General features: G+C 39.4%; 1 protein-coding gene across 1 annotated transcript in view; it reads right to left on the bottom strand.

Moving 5' to 3' along the window:
• Positions 1–17,973, bottom strand: part of LOC115144502 (CUB and sushi domain-containing protein 1-like) — a 415,143-nt gene extending 397,170 nt beyond the window's left edge. Inside the window, 1 exon segment of the mRNA XM_065002644.1 lies at positions 17,907–17,973. Coding sequence (XP_064858716.1) covers positions 17,907–17,973 — 67 coding nt within the window.
• Between the last annotated feature and the right edge of the window lie 275 nt (positions 17,974–18,248).

The following is an 18,248-nucleotide window of genomic DNA, read 5'->3' as shown; positions in this document are numbered from 1 at the left end:
TGCGTGGCTGTATCATATTGGTATCTCTATTTACTTTCTACACAAATTCTGCATGTATAAATAGTCCCGGGGGCTGGAACTGGCTACGCTGAGTAAAGCGGCTCCAAGGTACTTCCATGCTACTCCATATTGTACATCTACGTTAAAAAGAATGGCTGGTAATGTGTTTTTTTCTCTCCTGATCACAACCTTTTTTCCACACCAAGCAATGAGGTATGGAACTCAGAGGGTCATCCTGCAGTTGCACTACTTATGGAATTATTTTAAATAAAAAATGCTCTGAAGTCTCCATTTAACGCGTAAAAAACATATACTCAAGGAATAAAAACAGTATGTATTCAATAAGCAGTAGGTACATTTGACAACAGTTTTACACCAAAAACATTTATCAATGACCTGACTCCTGGCATCCAATGGCGTTGTTACAAATGTCAGCCAATCTTTTGGCCAACCCTCTCTCCAGCCATTTGTAATAAACCAGCTCACGCTTTGTATTTAATGCCGTGACGATTTACATGCAGCTGTGAATTTCATTTAGAAATTGCCCGTGTTAAACCATCAATTCTGCCCTGACAGCTCATTAGATTGTGGTGAACACAGTCTCTGGCTGGGTCGGCTGCCGGGGGCTCTTATGCGGCTTCACAGTAGAGTGCTGTGTACTGTGAAACAAGAGGGCCAAAGGTTCACAGGCTCCATACTACTCATTTCGGACTATGTTGTCATTATATTCTCTACATCCAGTAACGGAGCAGAAAACCACAGCAGAAATCTGTCAATAGTAAACCCCTTTATATGAAGGGGATTTCTTGAACTTCTTGCCCAATTACTATGGACTGCATCCATGGAAGTTGTATCAGGGACAGACAAATCTCAGTCATACAGACTTTGTGTCAAAGTCAGTCAGACATTAATCAAAAATTTGCGTAGACAGGATCCCATAATGCCCTGGCAGCCATATTGGTACCTCCTGGGCAACGGCCTGGGTCATTCTTGAATTACGGTGGCATTAGGTCATTGTATTCTTTGAAAAATTAACTTAATTTTTCTAGATTTCTATTTAAATGTATTTTGGTAAATATTTCCATTCTAAATCAATGAATATGGTAGCTTAACGACTTTACTTTTTTTTACCATTATGATAACATTGTGCCACCAGTATGAGAGAGAACACCAATGATGGTAACACCAATGAGACATTTTTGGTGAAATGGAGGCCACAAATACTGAAAGCTAATACCCTGACTACACCGCTCGCATCGCATGCGCGAGCGTTGCAAAATAAATGTAGAAATCTATGTTATTCAATAATTGCACCCTCACTGCTCGCGCCCATTAATGAGCATCTGCGATGCCATCCTTTCTATTTCATACGCAGATCGCGCTGCAAGTCCTGCCTCTCCCATCTCCTCATTGGTTTATAGAATCAAGTACCCGCGTGCCATCTCCTCATTGGTTATACCCACGTGGGTGATTGAAAGACGAACTATGTTGCCAGTCGTTGTAGTAATACTATGAAAGTTTAGATGCCAATCACAATATAAGTTCAAGGATGAAAAAGCCTGGAAGGAGGAAAGATGACTAGTAACGATTCGGTTGATTGTCGGAGTAGAGGACCTTGTGCATTTAAGGTAAGATAACAACTCAATGTTTATATCCCAGGACAAATTAGCTAGCAACAGCAAGCTAGCTAAATAGGACAAATGAGCTAGCAAGTGCAAGCTAACTAGCTCAATTGTCATAAATATTTCATGCTTTTCGACCTGTCCCCAAATTAATGTAATTGGTTCAGTTTGTTTTGATATTTTAACCTGCATGTCGTGATCGCGTTTGGTGTATGGGGACAAAATAAATATATGCACGATGGCGCACTTGCGCAGCCGGTTTGGGTTCCGTGTAAAGTCATCAACCCTTTAAAAATCAACCACTAAAGTGATATGATTAATCATTTTGCTCAAACTGTTATTTCCCTTCATTTCAAATAAGTAACATGAAGTGACAATTTGTATTTACACAAAATGATCAATGGAATCCTCAAATGTATGACATACTAAAAGGTTGTGTAACTTATCATTTTCTTTCAAATGTAATATGTGTAACTGTCCTTTTCAAGTGTTTTTCATGTTTGCAAAGGCAGGGACACAAATGCCACCACAATTCAAGAACAACCCACCTATACTGTGCAAACTAACAATCCACCTCATTTTATGAATTTCAAACCAAGTTGGAACAAGAATTATTAACAAAAAGTACTGCCTGCTGTCACATTATGATTAGCTGCTGCCAGATTAGCTAAGTAGCTAAGTCAAATGTAGCAGGACTTTTTGGAACAACAATGAAGATATCGCCTGTTTCCAAAGTTGTAGGATAATTCATTCGTACAGGACCAACTAAAGCTGTGGCTTTGGCAGCAGCAACATGCATTATTGCTGCGTATCCTATATAAATATTAACCATTCAAGGTAGAAAATGAAGTACATTTTTCTACACCATAAAGCCAACTAAACAGAACCCCTGTATAAAATAGAACAATTCAGGTAGTATTTTGTGGCCTGAAAGGGAGCCGGTGACAGATACAACCTGTAGAAAACACATAAACCAGGCTTAGCCAGGATTTGTCCTGTCACTCCTCTTGATGCCACTCCTTGGCCCTCAGGATTATTACATGTGGGGGATTCTCTGCCCTTTGATATATTTTCTGTGTGGATCAATTCCATTTTTATACAGGAATACTGTACATTCAACATTGTCTCTGTCACCACCAAAGCACCTCTGACGCATGTCTACATGTGTGGTTACACAAGCATCCAACAAGGAGATCATGACCATCTCCCTGATCAAAGTACAGTGGCAATCTGCAGTTGCTACAGTACATCCATTGTTCGACTTATAAATTAATGATGTACCCATTGATTCTTGAAGAATATAACTTAGAAATGCCTAATGAGCTAAGTTCAACTGTCGCACCCCATCATAACTCAAAATGTAAGCTTGGTTTACTCCAATGTTTGTCAACAAAGTAAATGTAAATAAACACTACAGTATATAGCCTCAAAATATGGTTCAACTATCATTTTGATATCATGGATGGTCCGTCCTTGCATCAATAGCTCTGTCTATGAATTTGGGAGTGGCTACATTTCTTAAGCCCTATCCCTCAGCTTTTAACCAAAACAGAGGCAGGGATACACTGCTATTGTTTCAACTGCTGATTGCTGCTTTACTAGTGCTTGAGACTGACTGAATAAAGCTACCTTCAGCGTTAGATAATTGTAAAGGCATAATGTAGCTACAAAAATATACATTTTAAAGTATATGACCCTGAAAGCAATGCAAGCTGCTATGATTCACAACTTGATAGATTCAGAAGGAGAAATAGTGTTGTGCAAATCACCATAAGTTTCCAACATATGCACATAGAATTGTCCTCAACAAATATCAATAACATTTCATTACAAAATGAATCTGTCACATAAATAAAATGTAAAATCAGAGGAGGAACATGACTTTGATGGTAATCCAATCCATACCAGTTGCACCTTTTACTCACAAGCTGGCTTGAAACAAGACATCCGGGCTCACTCTTGGAATAATAATGCTCAAATACGAGAAAAACATTCATTTAAACACTTTAAGTGAATACCCTGGAGACAAACCACATCCTGACTGTTGATAGATCTAGGTGCATCACAGTAGGGGGTCTGCAAATCTTTCCACAGCTGACGCACCCTTTACGCTCCATGACTTCTTAGCTAAAGTTAATGTAAATTGTTGCTTTTATGAGACAAATGACAACAAAATGATACAAGTAGTAATCAGAAAACGTGCTTGGTTATTTTTTGCATGGAATAAAGTCACCAAAAGTGTGGAATATGTCTGGACCAAATGTACTGTGACTGACACAAAAATTGGCGTAGGATCTATTCTGGTCACTGGTGAACATTAGAACCAGATCTAAAGGACAGTTGTATTTTTTTTATTTTGTTTTCATATCAAAAATATCCTACCAATATCAAACAGAAGTATTGAGATGTATCCAATAGCCTGGTGTCTCAAACCAGCCTCGGGATCTTAGTCATTGAAGTGTGGCCATAGTTGGATTGTTCCAATGATGGATGTGGGCCAGATTGAGGTGGATTTTATTTTTCCATTTCTGACTGCAAACATGCCAATAGGTGGGTGTCCTTATTCACGTTTTTACTGTGAGAAATAAACAACAGAAAATCTGACGAAATCTGGGCATTCATCACTGTTTCAATACATTCCAGTTCCAGGATAGTACTCTCATTGGGTAAGAGTAAAGCTTTCTGAACTGGCCCCAGGAAATGGGCCAACTTTTTCCTCTTTTAACCTCTTACCGCAGTGGGCTAAATCAGGGTCACACAGTGTTTCTTGGTAGTCTTAAACAAATGCACTTTGAAACAAAAGTATACACCTCACACACATGGTTATGGTCTTAAAAAAGAAGACACCTGTACCATGTCAGATATAGAGTTGAAATGTATTACATTTTGAGTTTGCCTCCCAATATTACACTTTATATACATCACAGAAACTGAAATATAACAAAACAGTTTGATATAGAAACACCAGATTTTCTGTGGATTATTTAAAATAAAGTTGATTAATTATGAAATGATAAACATTCCACCTATGAGGCCACTAGGTCATTTGACTGCATAAAGGGGTCAATGTAGGCATCAAATAGTCACATCTCACAGCTCACATTAGTACTACAGGTAGGTTTCTATTGAACATTTTCAGGAGCAAAGGCAGGAAGGGAGGGAGGTAGAAAACTGAATAATGTAGTGATGGTATCTCTGGAGAAACCAATCAGAACACCTTCCAGTTTAACCGCTATTGCCACTGTTTCTCAGATTACCTGTGATGCAGGTCTCAGCACACTGAAAGGAACTTCACTTCACACTAGTCCGACCAAACGACTAGATGTGGTATTTCTAAAGTACTTACACAAGAAAGTATGTTCATGGAGTACAATATTTTAAGAGGGTAGTAGAATATTTGAAACACCCTAAAAAAGTTGAGGAGAAAGTTGCAATAGTCCAGTAAAATCCTAGCCTTGCAAGCTGCTGATCCTGTGAGCTTACATGAATGTTCGCTGTGGCGAACATTCATGTAAGCTCGCAAGATCAGCGGCTTGGGAGGCTAGTAAAATCCACCTTCAAAAGGTAAATGTCAAATACCAAGCAGCTGGCAACTCCTATTTTTGGCAATATTTCTGCCCTTTAGAGAATGTTGATTAGGTTGCTGGCATTTTCTTGAAGTGTTACGTAAGCCTCTCCTGAAGCTTTTCTTTTTGCGATTCTCATACCCTCAGATCTCTGGCTCCAATTACTGTCAATACATCTGTGCTGCCTGCATGGACAACATAGCACTAACAATGCCTGTTCTATTCTATTGTGAAACACTGCAGTTGTCCTCAGTTATCTACTGAAGGTGTCAAAGAATTGTCCAGAAGCACCACAATTTTTATCATGTTTGATGACTCTTACTCTTTGATACTTAGCAGATTTTAGAGGGCGAGAGAGCGAGAGCGAGAGAGAGAGAGAGAGAGAGAGAGAGAGAGAGAGAGAGAGAGAGAGAGAGAGAGAGAGAGAGAGAGAGCGAGAGAGAGAGAGAGAGAGAGAGAGAGAGAGAGAGAGAGAGAGAGAGAGAGAGGTAGATCTATGCTCTTTCATATAGAGACAAGGATCTAAAGTTCCATTCACAGCTAATTAAATGATCCATTTCTATTTGCGTACACAGGTAAGCCCAACACATGGTACAATGAGTACAATGCTGATGGCTGAAATTGCAATTAAAGGATGCAGCAGGAGTATACACATTGATGTAAATGTACAGTATCCAGAGAACCATTCAGGGCCTCATCTGTTGCTTCTCACATCTCTCTCTAGTTCAGTCTTGAAGTGAGAACTTCTTGATGAGACTGATTAAGATTTAGTCACCAGAATGTTGTGTGGGTGTGATGTCAGATTATAATTCTGTCACTGACTACGTATTGCAGAACAGCTAAAGCTGTTAAGTGCATGAGTTTTTAATGGACTCTAAATTTAGCTCAATTACTTCCTCCATTCAAATCAGATGTCTGCAGCGTTCTCTTCCCATTTTACCAAATAAATGATTTCAGGACGCTGAGCTATTTTCTGCAGTGCAATCAGAATTGATGAGATGATCACATTTTCAGTTAAAAACTACAATTTCATGCATATGTGTTGTTATGCTGTATTTTTGGAAAGGCCCGCAACTTGTGAGGAGGAGGATCTCTACATATGTTTCTTATTAAATGTTTGATGTATAGTGCTGATATTAGCCAATATGCTACTGAAAGTGACCAACTTTGATTTTCCTGACTACTCACTAATGCAGTTGCTTATATCCATGACATTACTGACAAAACCGCTATTCTGCAAAAACAAGAAATACTCTAATGTGTCTAATCTGATTCTAACAGTGTTCCAGGCAGGTTGTAAAATTTTATCAACTGTTCAAAGCACAAGAGATTAGCTAGTACTGTGTAATAGCTATTAATAGCTATCAGAAATGAGTCTGGATTCATCACACTTGTTTCTCAACCTCATTTCCTTTCTCAAATTCTGACGTCACGCAAGAAGTACTAGCACACTGCCTAAATAGGAAACACAGATTTCTCATATCCGACAAGTAAGGAGGACTCTAAAGGAGAGGTCAGGAAAACCTCTTCATATCTGACTAGTTAGGAGGACTCTAAAGAAGAGGTCAGGAAAACCTCTTCATATCTGACTAGTTAGGAGGACTCTAAAGGAGAGGTCAAGAGAACCTCTTCATATCTGACTAGTTAGGAGGACTCTAAAGGAGAGGTCAAGAGAACCTCTTCATATCTGACTAGTTAGGAGGACTCTAAAGGAGAGGTCAGGAAAACCTCTTCATATCTGACTAGTTAGGAGGACTCTAAAGGAGAGGTCAGGAAAACCTCTTCATATCTGACTAGTTAGGAGGACTCTAAAGGAGAGGTCAAGAGAACCACTTCATATCTGACTAGTTAGGAGGACTCTAAAGGAGAGGTCAAGAGAACCTCTTCATAGCTGACTAGTTAGGAGGACTCTAAAGGAGAGGTCAAGAGAACCTCTTCATATCTGACTAGTTAGGGGGACTCTAAAGGAGAGGTCAAGAGAACCTCTTCATATCTGACTAGTTAGGAGGACTCTAAAGGAGAGGTCAAGAGAACCTCTTCATATCTGACTAGTTAGGATGACTCTAAAGGCTAAAGAACAAGAATACAGTTTGTCTTTTTCCTAAGTATACTGGTCGGCCTACATCTATATTTACTCCGGAGTTTAACACTCACGAAAGTCGATTGAATCTTTACCTCTTGCTTTTTGTATTCTTATTTATTCTACTAAGGCACTCTTCAAGACAGACTTAACCAAACTTAGTATAAAACAAAGAAGGCTATACATGTAGTTTATTGCTGGTGCTTTTTACACGTATACTAAATACTTAGAGTTTTGTCAGTGATTTTGGAAGATACACATAGAACACATACACTGTTTTAGAAAGAAAAACATTTGAATGAATAGAAACATCTACAATTCTTAGAAGAGGCAAGAAGCATTGCTTTCCACGCCATTTTAGACTGAATTGTGTAATCACTCAAATACAATCCTATTTATAGGTATACACTTTCCATTGAAAACATTGATTAGACAGATGGATGCAAAGTTGAGAGCCAAAAACATACATTATTTAGCAGACAGCTGGCTCTATGTGACAGCAGAATCTTTTATTTGGAGTTTGTGACAGCCACCCCATCTCCTATACAAAGTAATGGAGAGTTTTGTGACTTCAAAAATAGTTCCCTGTCTAGTTATTTCCCTTGGTTGGGCTTTAAGTTGGAGATCCACTTAATATAATCCATTTAAAAGACCCCTCTCATACATATATAACCAATAAGGCCATTTGCATTTAAAAGCGTGCAGAGTCAGCAGACATCGTGAAATGAACGCGTGAAATGTTCTTTAAAAAAAAAGTTTTCTTGTGATCACGTGATCTTATGTGAAGTTAATGTGATAACGTGACAACATGTAAAGCAAAAATGTGATAACATGAAACTACATATGTGAAAACGTGATCACATGTGAAGTGTTCCAAAAACACATTTTCACATGATTTCACGTGAAATTTTATGCGAAATCATGTGATTTTCCACTTGTTAAATTATGTGGTTTTTCTGTACAGGTTATGTAGACCAGGGGCAGAATAGAAAAAAGTCTACATGGCTTGGAATTCAGAAAAGATGCATTTGAATTAAATGGCTGTTTAGCACAGTTTAGGGATGATATTGTCATTTTGAAGTGGTTTCCTACCATTCGGGATGTACGGTATATGATAATTGGAATGGTTCAGAGGAGAAATTTGAGGCATTTAAAATGACTCTGTCAATCATTCACTCCATTGTGTAGTGTACTTTACATTGCCATATGAGTGAAGTGGTTTGCAGAGGATGTGTGGTGGAGGAATGTTACTGTTGCATTCATATAGCATTCATATTTAATAGGCTTTAAATGGATTGTGGTTTCTGAAATAACCACTGGGAATTGTGAAATGTCACATGGTCAAAGTCGTCTCATTGGTTGAAATTGAGGTGCTTTAACGACAAGGCTCCAAGACTTCGCTAGCACACTTAAGGCGTACAGGTAGTATGCATGATGATGCAGTCATCATACATTCTAAAAATGGTCAGCATTCAAAAGTATCAACATTGCCACATGGAAATAAACATAGGACTGGGAGAATTTAGTGGTTGTTGTCTTCTGGTGAGTTAAGAGACCGTTTTAGCAATACACTATTAGAAAGAAAGTTTATTTTGGCTGTTCCCATAGGAGAACCCTTTGAAGAACCCTTTTTGGTTTCAGATAGAACCATTTCTGTTCCATGTAGAACCCTATTGGGTTCCATATAGAACCCTTTCTACGAGGGTTCTACCTGGAACCAAAAATAGTTCTACTTGGATCCAAAAAGAAGCAGTAGATATGTTCTATGTGCGCTATTTCTATGCTTCCCATTCTAAAGTTTTGTTTTTGCATTTTTGTACACCAGCTTCAAACAGCTGAAAACACAATTGGGTGATTGTGGAGGCCAGGTCATCTGATGCAACAATCCATCACTCTCCTTCTTGGTCAAATAGCCCTTACACAGCCTGGAGGTGTGTTTTGGGTCATAGTCCTGTTGAAAAACAAATGATAGTCCCACTTAGTGCAAACTAGATGGGATGGCGTATCGCTGCAGAATGCTGTGGTAGCCATGCTGGTTAAGTGTGCCTTGAATTCTAAATAAATCACTGACAGTGTCACCAGCAAAGCACCATCACACCTCCTCCTCCATGCTTCACAGTGGGAACCACACATGCGGAGATCATCCGTTCACTGCTCTGCATCTCACAAAGACACGGCGGTTGGAACCAAAATTCTCAGAGGACAGATTTAAACTGGTCTAATGTCCATTGCTCGTGTTTCTTGGCCCAAGCAAGTCTCTTCTTATTATTGGTGTCCTTTAGTAGTGGTTTCTTTGCAGCAATTCAACTGTGAAGGTCTGATTCACGCAGTCTCCTCTGAACAGTTGATGTTGAGATGTGTCTGTTACTTGAACTCTGTGAAGCAATTATTTGGGCTGTAATTTCTGAGGCTTGTAACTCTAATGAACTTATCCTCTGTAGCAGAGGTAACTCTGGGTCTTCCTTCCTGTGGCGGTCCTCATGAGTGCCAGTTTCATCATAGCGCTTGATGGTTTTTGTGACTGCACTTGAAGAAACCTTCAAAATTCTTGAAAAGTTCTGGGTTGACTGACCTTCATGTCTTAAAGTAATGATGGACTGTCATTTCTATTTGCATATTTGAGCTGTTCTTGGTCTTTTACCAAATAGGGTTATCTTCTGTATACCACCCCTACCTTGTCACAACACAACTATTGGCTCAAGCGCATTAAGGAAAAAAATTCCACAAATGAACTTTTAGCAAGGCACACCTGTTACTTGAAATGCATTCCAGGTGACTACCTCATGAAGCTGGTTGAGAGAATGCTAAGTGGTGCAAAGCTGTCATCAAGGCAAAGGGTGGCTACATTGAAGAATCTCAAATATAAAATATATTGTATTATTTCAAAGTTTTGATGTCTTCAATATTATTCTATGATGTAGAAAATTGTAAAAATAAGGAAAACCCTTGAATGACTAGGTGTGTCCAAACTGTTGACTGGTACTGTATGAAAAAAATATAAATACAACATGCAACAATTTCAACGATTTTACTGATTTACAGTTTAAATAAGTAAATCAGCCAATTTAAATAAATTCATTAGGCTCTATTTTATGGATTTCACATGACTGGGCAGAGGCGCAGCAATGGGTGGGCCTGGGCCATAGGCCCACCCACTTGGGAGCCAGACCCATCCACTGGGGTACCAGGCCCAGCCAATCAGAATGAGTTTTTCCCCACAAACGGGATTTATTACAGACAGAAATACTCCTCCGTTTCATCAGCTGTCCGGGTGGTTGGTCTCAGATGACCCCGCAGGTGGAGAAGCCGGATGTGGAGGTCCTGGGCTGGTGTGGTGACACGTGGTCTGCAATTGTGAGGCCAGTTGGACATACTGCCAAATTCTCTAAAACGATGTTGGAGGCGCCTTATGGTAGAGAAATGAACATTCAATTCTCTAGCAATAGCTCTGGTGAACATTCCAGCAATCAACATGCCAATTGCACGCTCCCTCAAAACTTGACACATCTGTGGCATTTTATTGTGTGACAAAACTGCACCTTTTAGAGTGGCCTTTCATTGCCCCCAGCACAAGGTGAACCTGTGTAATGATCATACTAATTAATCAGCTTCTTGATACAGTATGCCACAGCTGTCAGGTGGATGGATTATCTTGGCAAAGGAGAAATGCTCACTAACAGGGATGTAACCAAATTTGTGCACAAAATTTGAGAGAAATAAGCTTTTTTGTATATATTGAACACTTTACATGTTGCGTTTATATTTTAGTTATGAATAGGTCAGCTGTTCAAAACTATCCGAACAATGTCCAACCCAGATTCTTTTTAAGAGTCATGTTCAAAAGGACTATATCCACAGGAAAATATCCAGTTAACACATTCCAGAAGTAGAAATGAGGTAAAGGACTGACGCCACATTTCTAATAAAGGCACTATTTCTGCTTAATTAGGTTGTTTCACAAATCAACAAGGTCAACCGGTTTCAATCAACAAGTGGCTTGCTATGACTGCACTCTCTCAAGGTCTAGAATGTCACATTTGCATGCAAGGCTTATGATCTCACGGATTCACAATGTCTTGTAGTTTGGTAACGACCCATCTAATTGTCACCATGTATCTGCATTGGACAATCAAGCACAAGTTATGTTGGCAAATGAAGTTACCACCCTGCTTGTGTTACAGCCTCAATGTAAATAGGTTTTTACAGTAATTTCACCTTTTTAATACAAGGTCGTTGCACATATATTGGCAAATAATTGCAACAAATTGATTTTTGTAGCCCTCTAAAGCTGTTGCCTACACATCTCTGCCCCCATCATAGGGTCTCCATCTGTGCATTGTAGACAAACAGTTGAGTCTAGAATTTCAGTGACTCAAGGAGCTTGCTTTCTATCATATGGAGAAGTTAATAAACATGCATTTGTTGACCATAAACATATCCATGGTATTGCAATGATATAGGTCGGAAATGTGTATGATGCGTTTTCTTCAAATAATCTGTAACATCCTGCCTGATAAAACAAGATGAATTAGTCCTTGTCTGTCCTAAGTCCCCACATGCCTTTCAACAAGGCATAGCAGCAGTCATTGTCATTATCTCTGATGGCACAGCTGTGACAAAACTAATGGTTCTTTCACAAGCCTGGGAACCATTGAAAATGCCTGCAGCATCGCTAATTCCCCTGGAAACCGTGACACCCCCCAAAAAAATATTATGGGAGTCGAAAAACCAGTGTTTGACGTATGGTTTATGCACACTAGGCCCTCTGTGCAGAAAGTAGAAGCTTCAAATGCTGTATCAGTCTGGATAAATGAGTACCAACGCTGTAATGAAGGTGAAAGAATGAAAAATCTAAAATGGCGACTGCCTTGCCAGCGACTCCTAAACTCGTCCTTTAACAGCATCCCGGGGCTAAGGATGCTAGCCTACTGTAAGAGGAGGCCATCACAGTCTTACTGAACCCAAATTAAATATTTTACCTTTGTCATTGTGCCATTTCAAACTAGATTCTTATGATGAGTATAAAAAAAACAATTGGGCTTAGTCCTCTATTTCTATGGAAATGCCAGCTGCACTACATCAAATGACCAACATGGAGAGATGATGAATATAAAGTGCCAAATCCTCCCTTTACTATGATTTCTGCATCAAAAAAATATATATATCAGGAAGTTAGCATGTGAGGGGTGAGTTCAGACAAATTATTAATTAAATGATATATAGAAGAATTGGAGTGATTATGAGATCATTTGATCAAGTATTGTGAGAGTCGGTCAAAGTTCTCATTATGACCAGATATGGGTCTTTTTTATAAATAATTGGGCCAATGTGTGAGAGAATTTAAAGTGAATACATGCAAACTGGCCCATAATTCCACCCATACAACAACATAGGACTATACATCCTTTAAGCAGGGTTTATACAGACATTGAAAAGTCAAATTCAGGACTTCAGACCGGAAGGTTGCGAGTTCAAACCCCCGAGCTGACAAGGTACAAATCTGTCGTTCTGCCCCTGAACAGGCAGTTAACCCACTGTTCCTAGGCCGTCATTGAAAATAAGAATGTGTTCTTAACTGACTTGCCTGTTTAAATAAAGGTCAAATTAAAAAAAAATTAAAAACTTCTTAAAAGGACTTAATTGTAATTTTCAAGGACCTCAACTTTATACAATTATAAAATGTAAATAATCGTACATATAGAGCCTAATATAGACCCTTCCCCCACCCACACACACCTTTTCTGTTTGTTTGGCCTTGCAGTGCATTGATATTCAAATGAATATTACATTCTACAATATGTAACAATAATGTGGACATGGTGACTAAATATATTGGATGCATGGAGATTTTTCTGTACCCTATGTGGCTGACGCAGGCACACATGATAAAGCCAGGAATAGCGGCAGCATTAATCTCACTATTTGAATCTCACCATCACTGTTTTTATAATGAGAAATTGAGCAAAAACCATGTTCCTTTTTTAATGGAAGAATTTGTAGGGAAAGCCAAGTTGAAGCCAGCATTAGACATTGTCATCCCAATAATAACCACACGTGGATTTACTGCAACAGAGTAGCACAACACCATTCAATTGAATCAGAGAGAAACAAACGAAAACGTGTAAACATCTCTCACAAAAACGGATAAAAAATGAAATCACAGATAATTATAAGGGAGCAGGAGAAAGGTCTGCAGATTTTTTTAAAATTGCACTACAGATGGCTGTATCGGTCCGCTACTACAGGACTAGTAAAGTCCCAGCGCTGAAGACATCTATATCGGTCCGCTATTACAGGACTAGTAAAGTCCCAGCGCTGAAGACATCTATATCGGTCCGCTATTACAGGACTAGTAAAGTCCCAGCGCTGAAGACATCTATATCGATCCGCTAATACAGGACTAGTAAAGTCCCAGCGCTGAAGACATCTATATCAGTCCGCTAATACAGGACTAGTAAAGTCCCAGCGCTGAAGACATCTATATCAGTCCGCTAATACAGGACTAGTAAAGTCCCAGCGCTGAAGACATCTATATCGATCCGCTATTACAGGACTAGTAAAGTCCCAGCGCTAAAGACATCTATATCGGTCCGCTAATACAGGACTAGTAAAGTCCCAGCGCTGAAGACATCTATATCGGTCCGCTAATACAGGACTAGTAAAGTCCCAGCGCTGAAGACATCTATATCAGTCCGCTAATACAGGACTAGTAAAGTCCCAGCGCTGAAGACATCTATATCGGTCCGCTATTACAGGACTAGTAAAGTCCCAGCGCTGAAGACATCTAGTAAAGTCTGAAGACATCCGTCCGCTAATACAGGACTAGTAAAGTCCCAGCGCTGAAGACATCTATATCGGTCCGCTATTACAGGACTAGTAAAGTCCCAGCGCTGAAGACATCTATATCAGTCCGCTAATACAGGACTAGTAAAGCCCCAGCGCTGAAGACATCTATATCGGTCCGCTATTACAGGACTAGTAAAGTCCCAGCGCTGAAGACATCTATATCAGTCCGCTAATACAGGACTAGTAAAGCCCCAGCGCTGAAGACATCTATATCAGTCCGCTAATACAGGACTAGTAAAGTCCCAGCGCTAAAGTCCCAGCGCTGAAGACATCTATATCAGTCCGCTAATACAGGACTAGTAAAGTCCCAGCGCTGAAGACATCTATATCGGTCCGCTATTACAGGACTAGTAAAGTCCCAGCGCTGAAGACATCTATCAGTCCGCTAATACAGGACTAGTAAAGTCCCGCTGAAGACATCTATATCAGGACTAGTAAAGTCCCAGCGCTGAAGACATCTATATCGGTCCGCTATTACAGGACTAGTAAAGTCCCAGCGCTGAAGACATCTATATCAGTCCGCTAATACAGGACTAGTAAAGCCCCAGCGCTGAAGACATCTATATCAGTCCGCTAATACAGGACTAGTAAAGCCCCAGCGCTGAAGACATCTATATCGGTCCGCTATTACAGGACTAGTAAAGTCCCAGCGCTGAAGACATCTATATCAGTCCGCTAATACAGGACTAGTAAAGTCCCAGCGCTGAAGACATCTATATCAGTCCGCTAATACAGGACTAGTAAAGTCCCAGCGTTGAAGACATCTATATCGGTCCACTAATACAGGACTAGTAAAGTCCCAGCGCTGAAGACATCTATATCGGTCCGCTATTACAGGACTAGTAAAGTTAACAACTACTACTTGTGGATTTCTTTTTCTTCAAAAACTTTTTTTGGGGGGGGGACTGCAGCGCCCTCAGCGCCCCTACTTCCCACGGCTATGCCCTTGTATTGTTTAAAATTGCAGGTCTAGCATGGAAAACAAGATGTATATGTCATGTTATTTCATTACCAGATAATGTTGTGAATAAGCCCACTAAGGCAATGTAATTTGTTGTCATTTTATCCAGGATAATGAATAGGAATAACTTTGGGTGTGGTGAAAAAGTCTTTCCTACACAATTGAACAGAGTGGCCTTGGTGTTAATCCAAGGTACAAAAACATACTATGAAAACATGAACTCATTACCTTGATGTTTTCTCTGTTAAATCTAACGAGACCCTGCTGTAAATCACATAGAAAACAACAGATGATCAACATCAATGATTAGATCCAACGTGGATCCAGGCACAATCACAACCATGGATTCCAGCACTTGGGCTGTTGTCTGTTGTTGTGTCGCATGCACTATCACAACAGCTGTTCGTCACTTGATTGTTATTTGGAAAATTCCTTCCTGGATCAGATGATGAAGTGTGAAAATATCAGGGCGTAACTAATCAGCTGGACACCAAATGTGCATCCAACAATTATTACGCATAATTATTGAAGAACCACATTAATGACAGTATCGATTTAGGTTTTAAGTATCAAGATATCGTGACTCCTTCGGGTAGAAGCATTACATTTTGCAAAGGCATACATTTGTGGGCATTTGTGTGCCTATGAAAACTGTTTCCATCCCATAACATAGGAGACACGAAATGTTACGTAGTTACACTGCATTTCTGAAGTCTCTTTACAAAAAACTGTCAGACAGCAAGATCCAGGATTCTTACAGGGTTAAAATTCTATGTCTAATTTAACTGATTAATGATTCATGTATGATAAAAGGGCAATTTACACTGCCATAAATGAAAGTACAGAAAAGGAATGGTTTATGTCACACAATTTTGGACAAATCCGTCAAGACACCAACCATGACAAAAGGGTTAAACGTAGGTTTTAAATCAAATCGTGAATTTCATTGAATATACTGTAGCTATGTTGCCCTTATATCTTAATGTAATGACAGACAAAAAAATTGGCTGATTATTATCGATTACTTATCAACAGCTGTAACAAGTTGTCCAGTGTAGGAAGTCCTCACTGGTACACTGGTGTATAGAAAGACCTAGAATCCAAATGCATCAGAACAAGCATGTGATCGTGCCTAATATGGCTGCAGGAGTGGGTGGGTGGGTGTGGGTGGGAGTAGTGATGACACTGCACTTCACTATCAATTGTAAGTCAAAATATGAATTGAAGGTAGAAGAAGTCAGGGGTTCACTCTATGTCAGGAGGCCGGCCTATGACCTGTAAGCGTGCCGAGGGTGTTGTGTTTAGAGATTCAGACACTCCTCAATTTAGAAACATGTAGCCCGCATGTGCAATTCCAGGGTGATTCCATGGCCTTACTACGTGAGACTAACATTGAGAGACTACATTGAGAGAATGTACAAGCTCTGTGGTTAGGCTGCTACAAAACAATTGTCACTCACAGACAGCAATACAAATAGTCATATAGTCATATGCTGCTGAGGTTGCTATGTTACCTGGTGTTATGGTAAAAGTCTAGTTTTGATGACACAAGTGAAACAATGTTGAATCACCAATATTCAGGTACAACAACCTATGCAGTGAGCCTCCCTTGTCAACATGTGTTCCAGAGGTTTTTTTCATGGATAAACATTTGATGTTAGGGTAGATTGTAGCATCTCAAATAGCCTACGAATATGAAACTAAGGCATGTCATTATCATCACTGCCAATTGTCAGAGCAAGATCGGAATTCTCATCATCTGGTTCAGAAATGCGTAGCAGACAGCTAGCTATGAGTACAGATGTTTCTGATATATTTCATATTCAACTGTGGCCCCTGAACTGGTTATCCCCTTCAATTACATTTACGTGATTGAAAGTGTCATTTTAAGAGGTATTATTGAGGAAAAAGTCAATGATGATAGCCTATTTGCCAAGTCATCTATGTGTTTTCATTACTAGCAATATATTCTTAACCATCACAAATATGAAACATGAATTGCCCATCACTGTAACTCTGTGGTTTACCATTAAAGATAGAAACAGTATTTCAACTAAATTACACAAAACCTATAGATATGATCAAAAAATAACTCGTATATAGGAACCAACATAGTCTCAAATAAGAAGTAGACACATTTCAAATAGGCCTACATTATTATTCCAATAATGGAAATGAAACGTATATGAGAATAATAAAACCACTGCAATAATATTACAGGGGGAATTATTTGCACAAGTGTATGGCAATGATTTACAATCCATGGTGAAGAAACAATAAATAACAGGCTGATAACGAATCATGAATAATTAGGCTAGAGGAATATTAATGGTAATGAAAATGATAGCCTAATCATGAAACCTCTGTGGAGGCCAAGGTTTTTCTTTCACTCAAATGTGGCTTTTTAAAACACTTAAAGCCATTGGGGGGCACAAAGACACTGGTCAGCCTGGGCAAAATAAAATGTAAAACCTATAAAGGCGCTATTGATGAGCCACTTATGCAACGGCATGCCAGTCTCGCTCGGAAAAGCAGGAATGAGACCGACCGTCAGGTTTTAGTCATAAGCTTACGTATAAACTGAAATTAAGCCTAAATTGTAATTTAACCATGGACTACCATCAAAATACACAATAAACCACAATTATTAATCAGGCGTTTAGTCACCGTAATTGTGAAACGTTTTGCTTATGGATAAATTGCCCTCGTGCAAGTTTTTCTCAAACTATTAAACGTCAGATTATCATTGATGTTTTCGTTAAACACGTCGAACAAGATTTTTGATAGAGTCGCATCTATAGAGAGCAAACTCCACATATGGAGTAACTTACCGTTAGCTGCGGTAATCAGACCTGCAAAAATAAGCAGGGTATGCTTAAATTTCCCCATCGCAGTCATGTTCGTTGTTATTCCACGCAGCCACCGGTTTCTTGGGTTTTGTTCAACGATCACAAAAATGCATAGAGATCCAGCTTTGGCAAGAAGATGTGACGCCTATGGTGCAGGGATTCGCCTATATTAGCTCTCATATCATCAAGAAAGGCTACTGCAGAGATACGAGATTGTAGAGATGAGACCCAAATAGGTTTCCTGGATGCAAGTATAAAGACAGAATGCGTAGGCAACTAGGAGATTGCAAGAGAGGAACGAATAGAGGGTGCCTGTATCCAACC

The sequence above is a fragment of the Oncorhynchus nerka genome, linkage group LG16 (genome assembly GCF_034236695.1).
Source record: "Oncorhynchus nerka isolate Pitt River linkage group LG16, Oner_Uvic_2.0, whole genome shotgun sequence".
NCBI classification, from domain to species: Eukaryota; Metazoa; Chordata; class Actinopteri; order Salmoniformes; family Salmonidae; genus Oncorhynchus; species Oncorhynchus nerka.
This window is presented reverse-complemented; position numbering and strand designations above follow the sequence as displayed.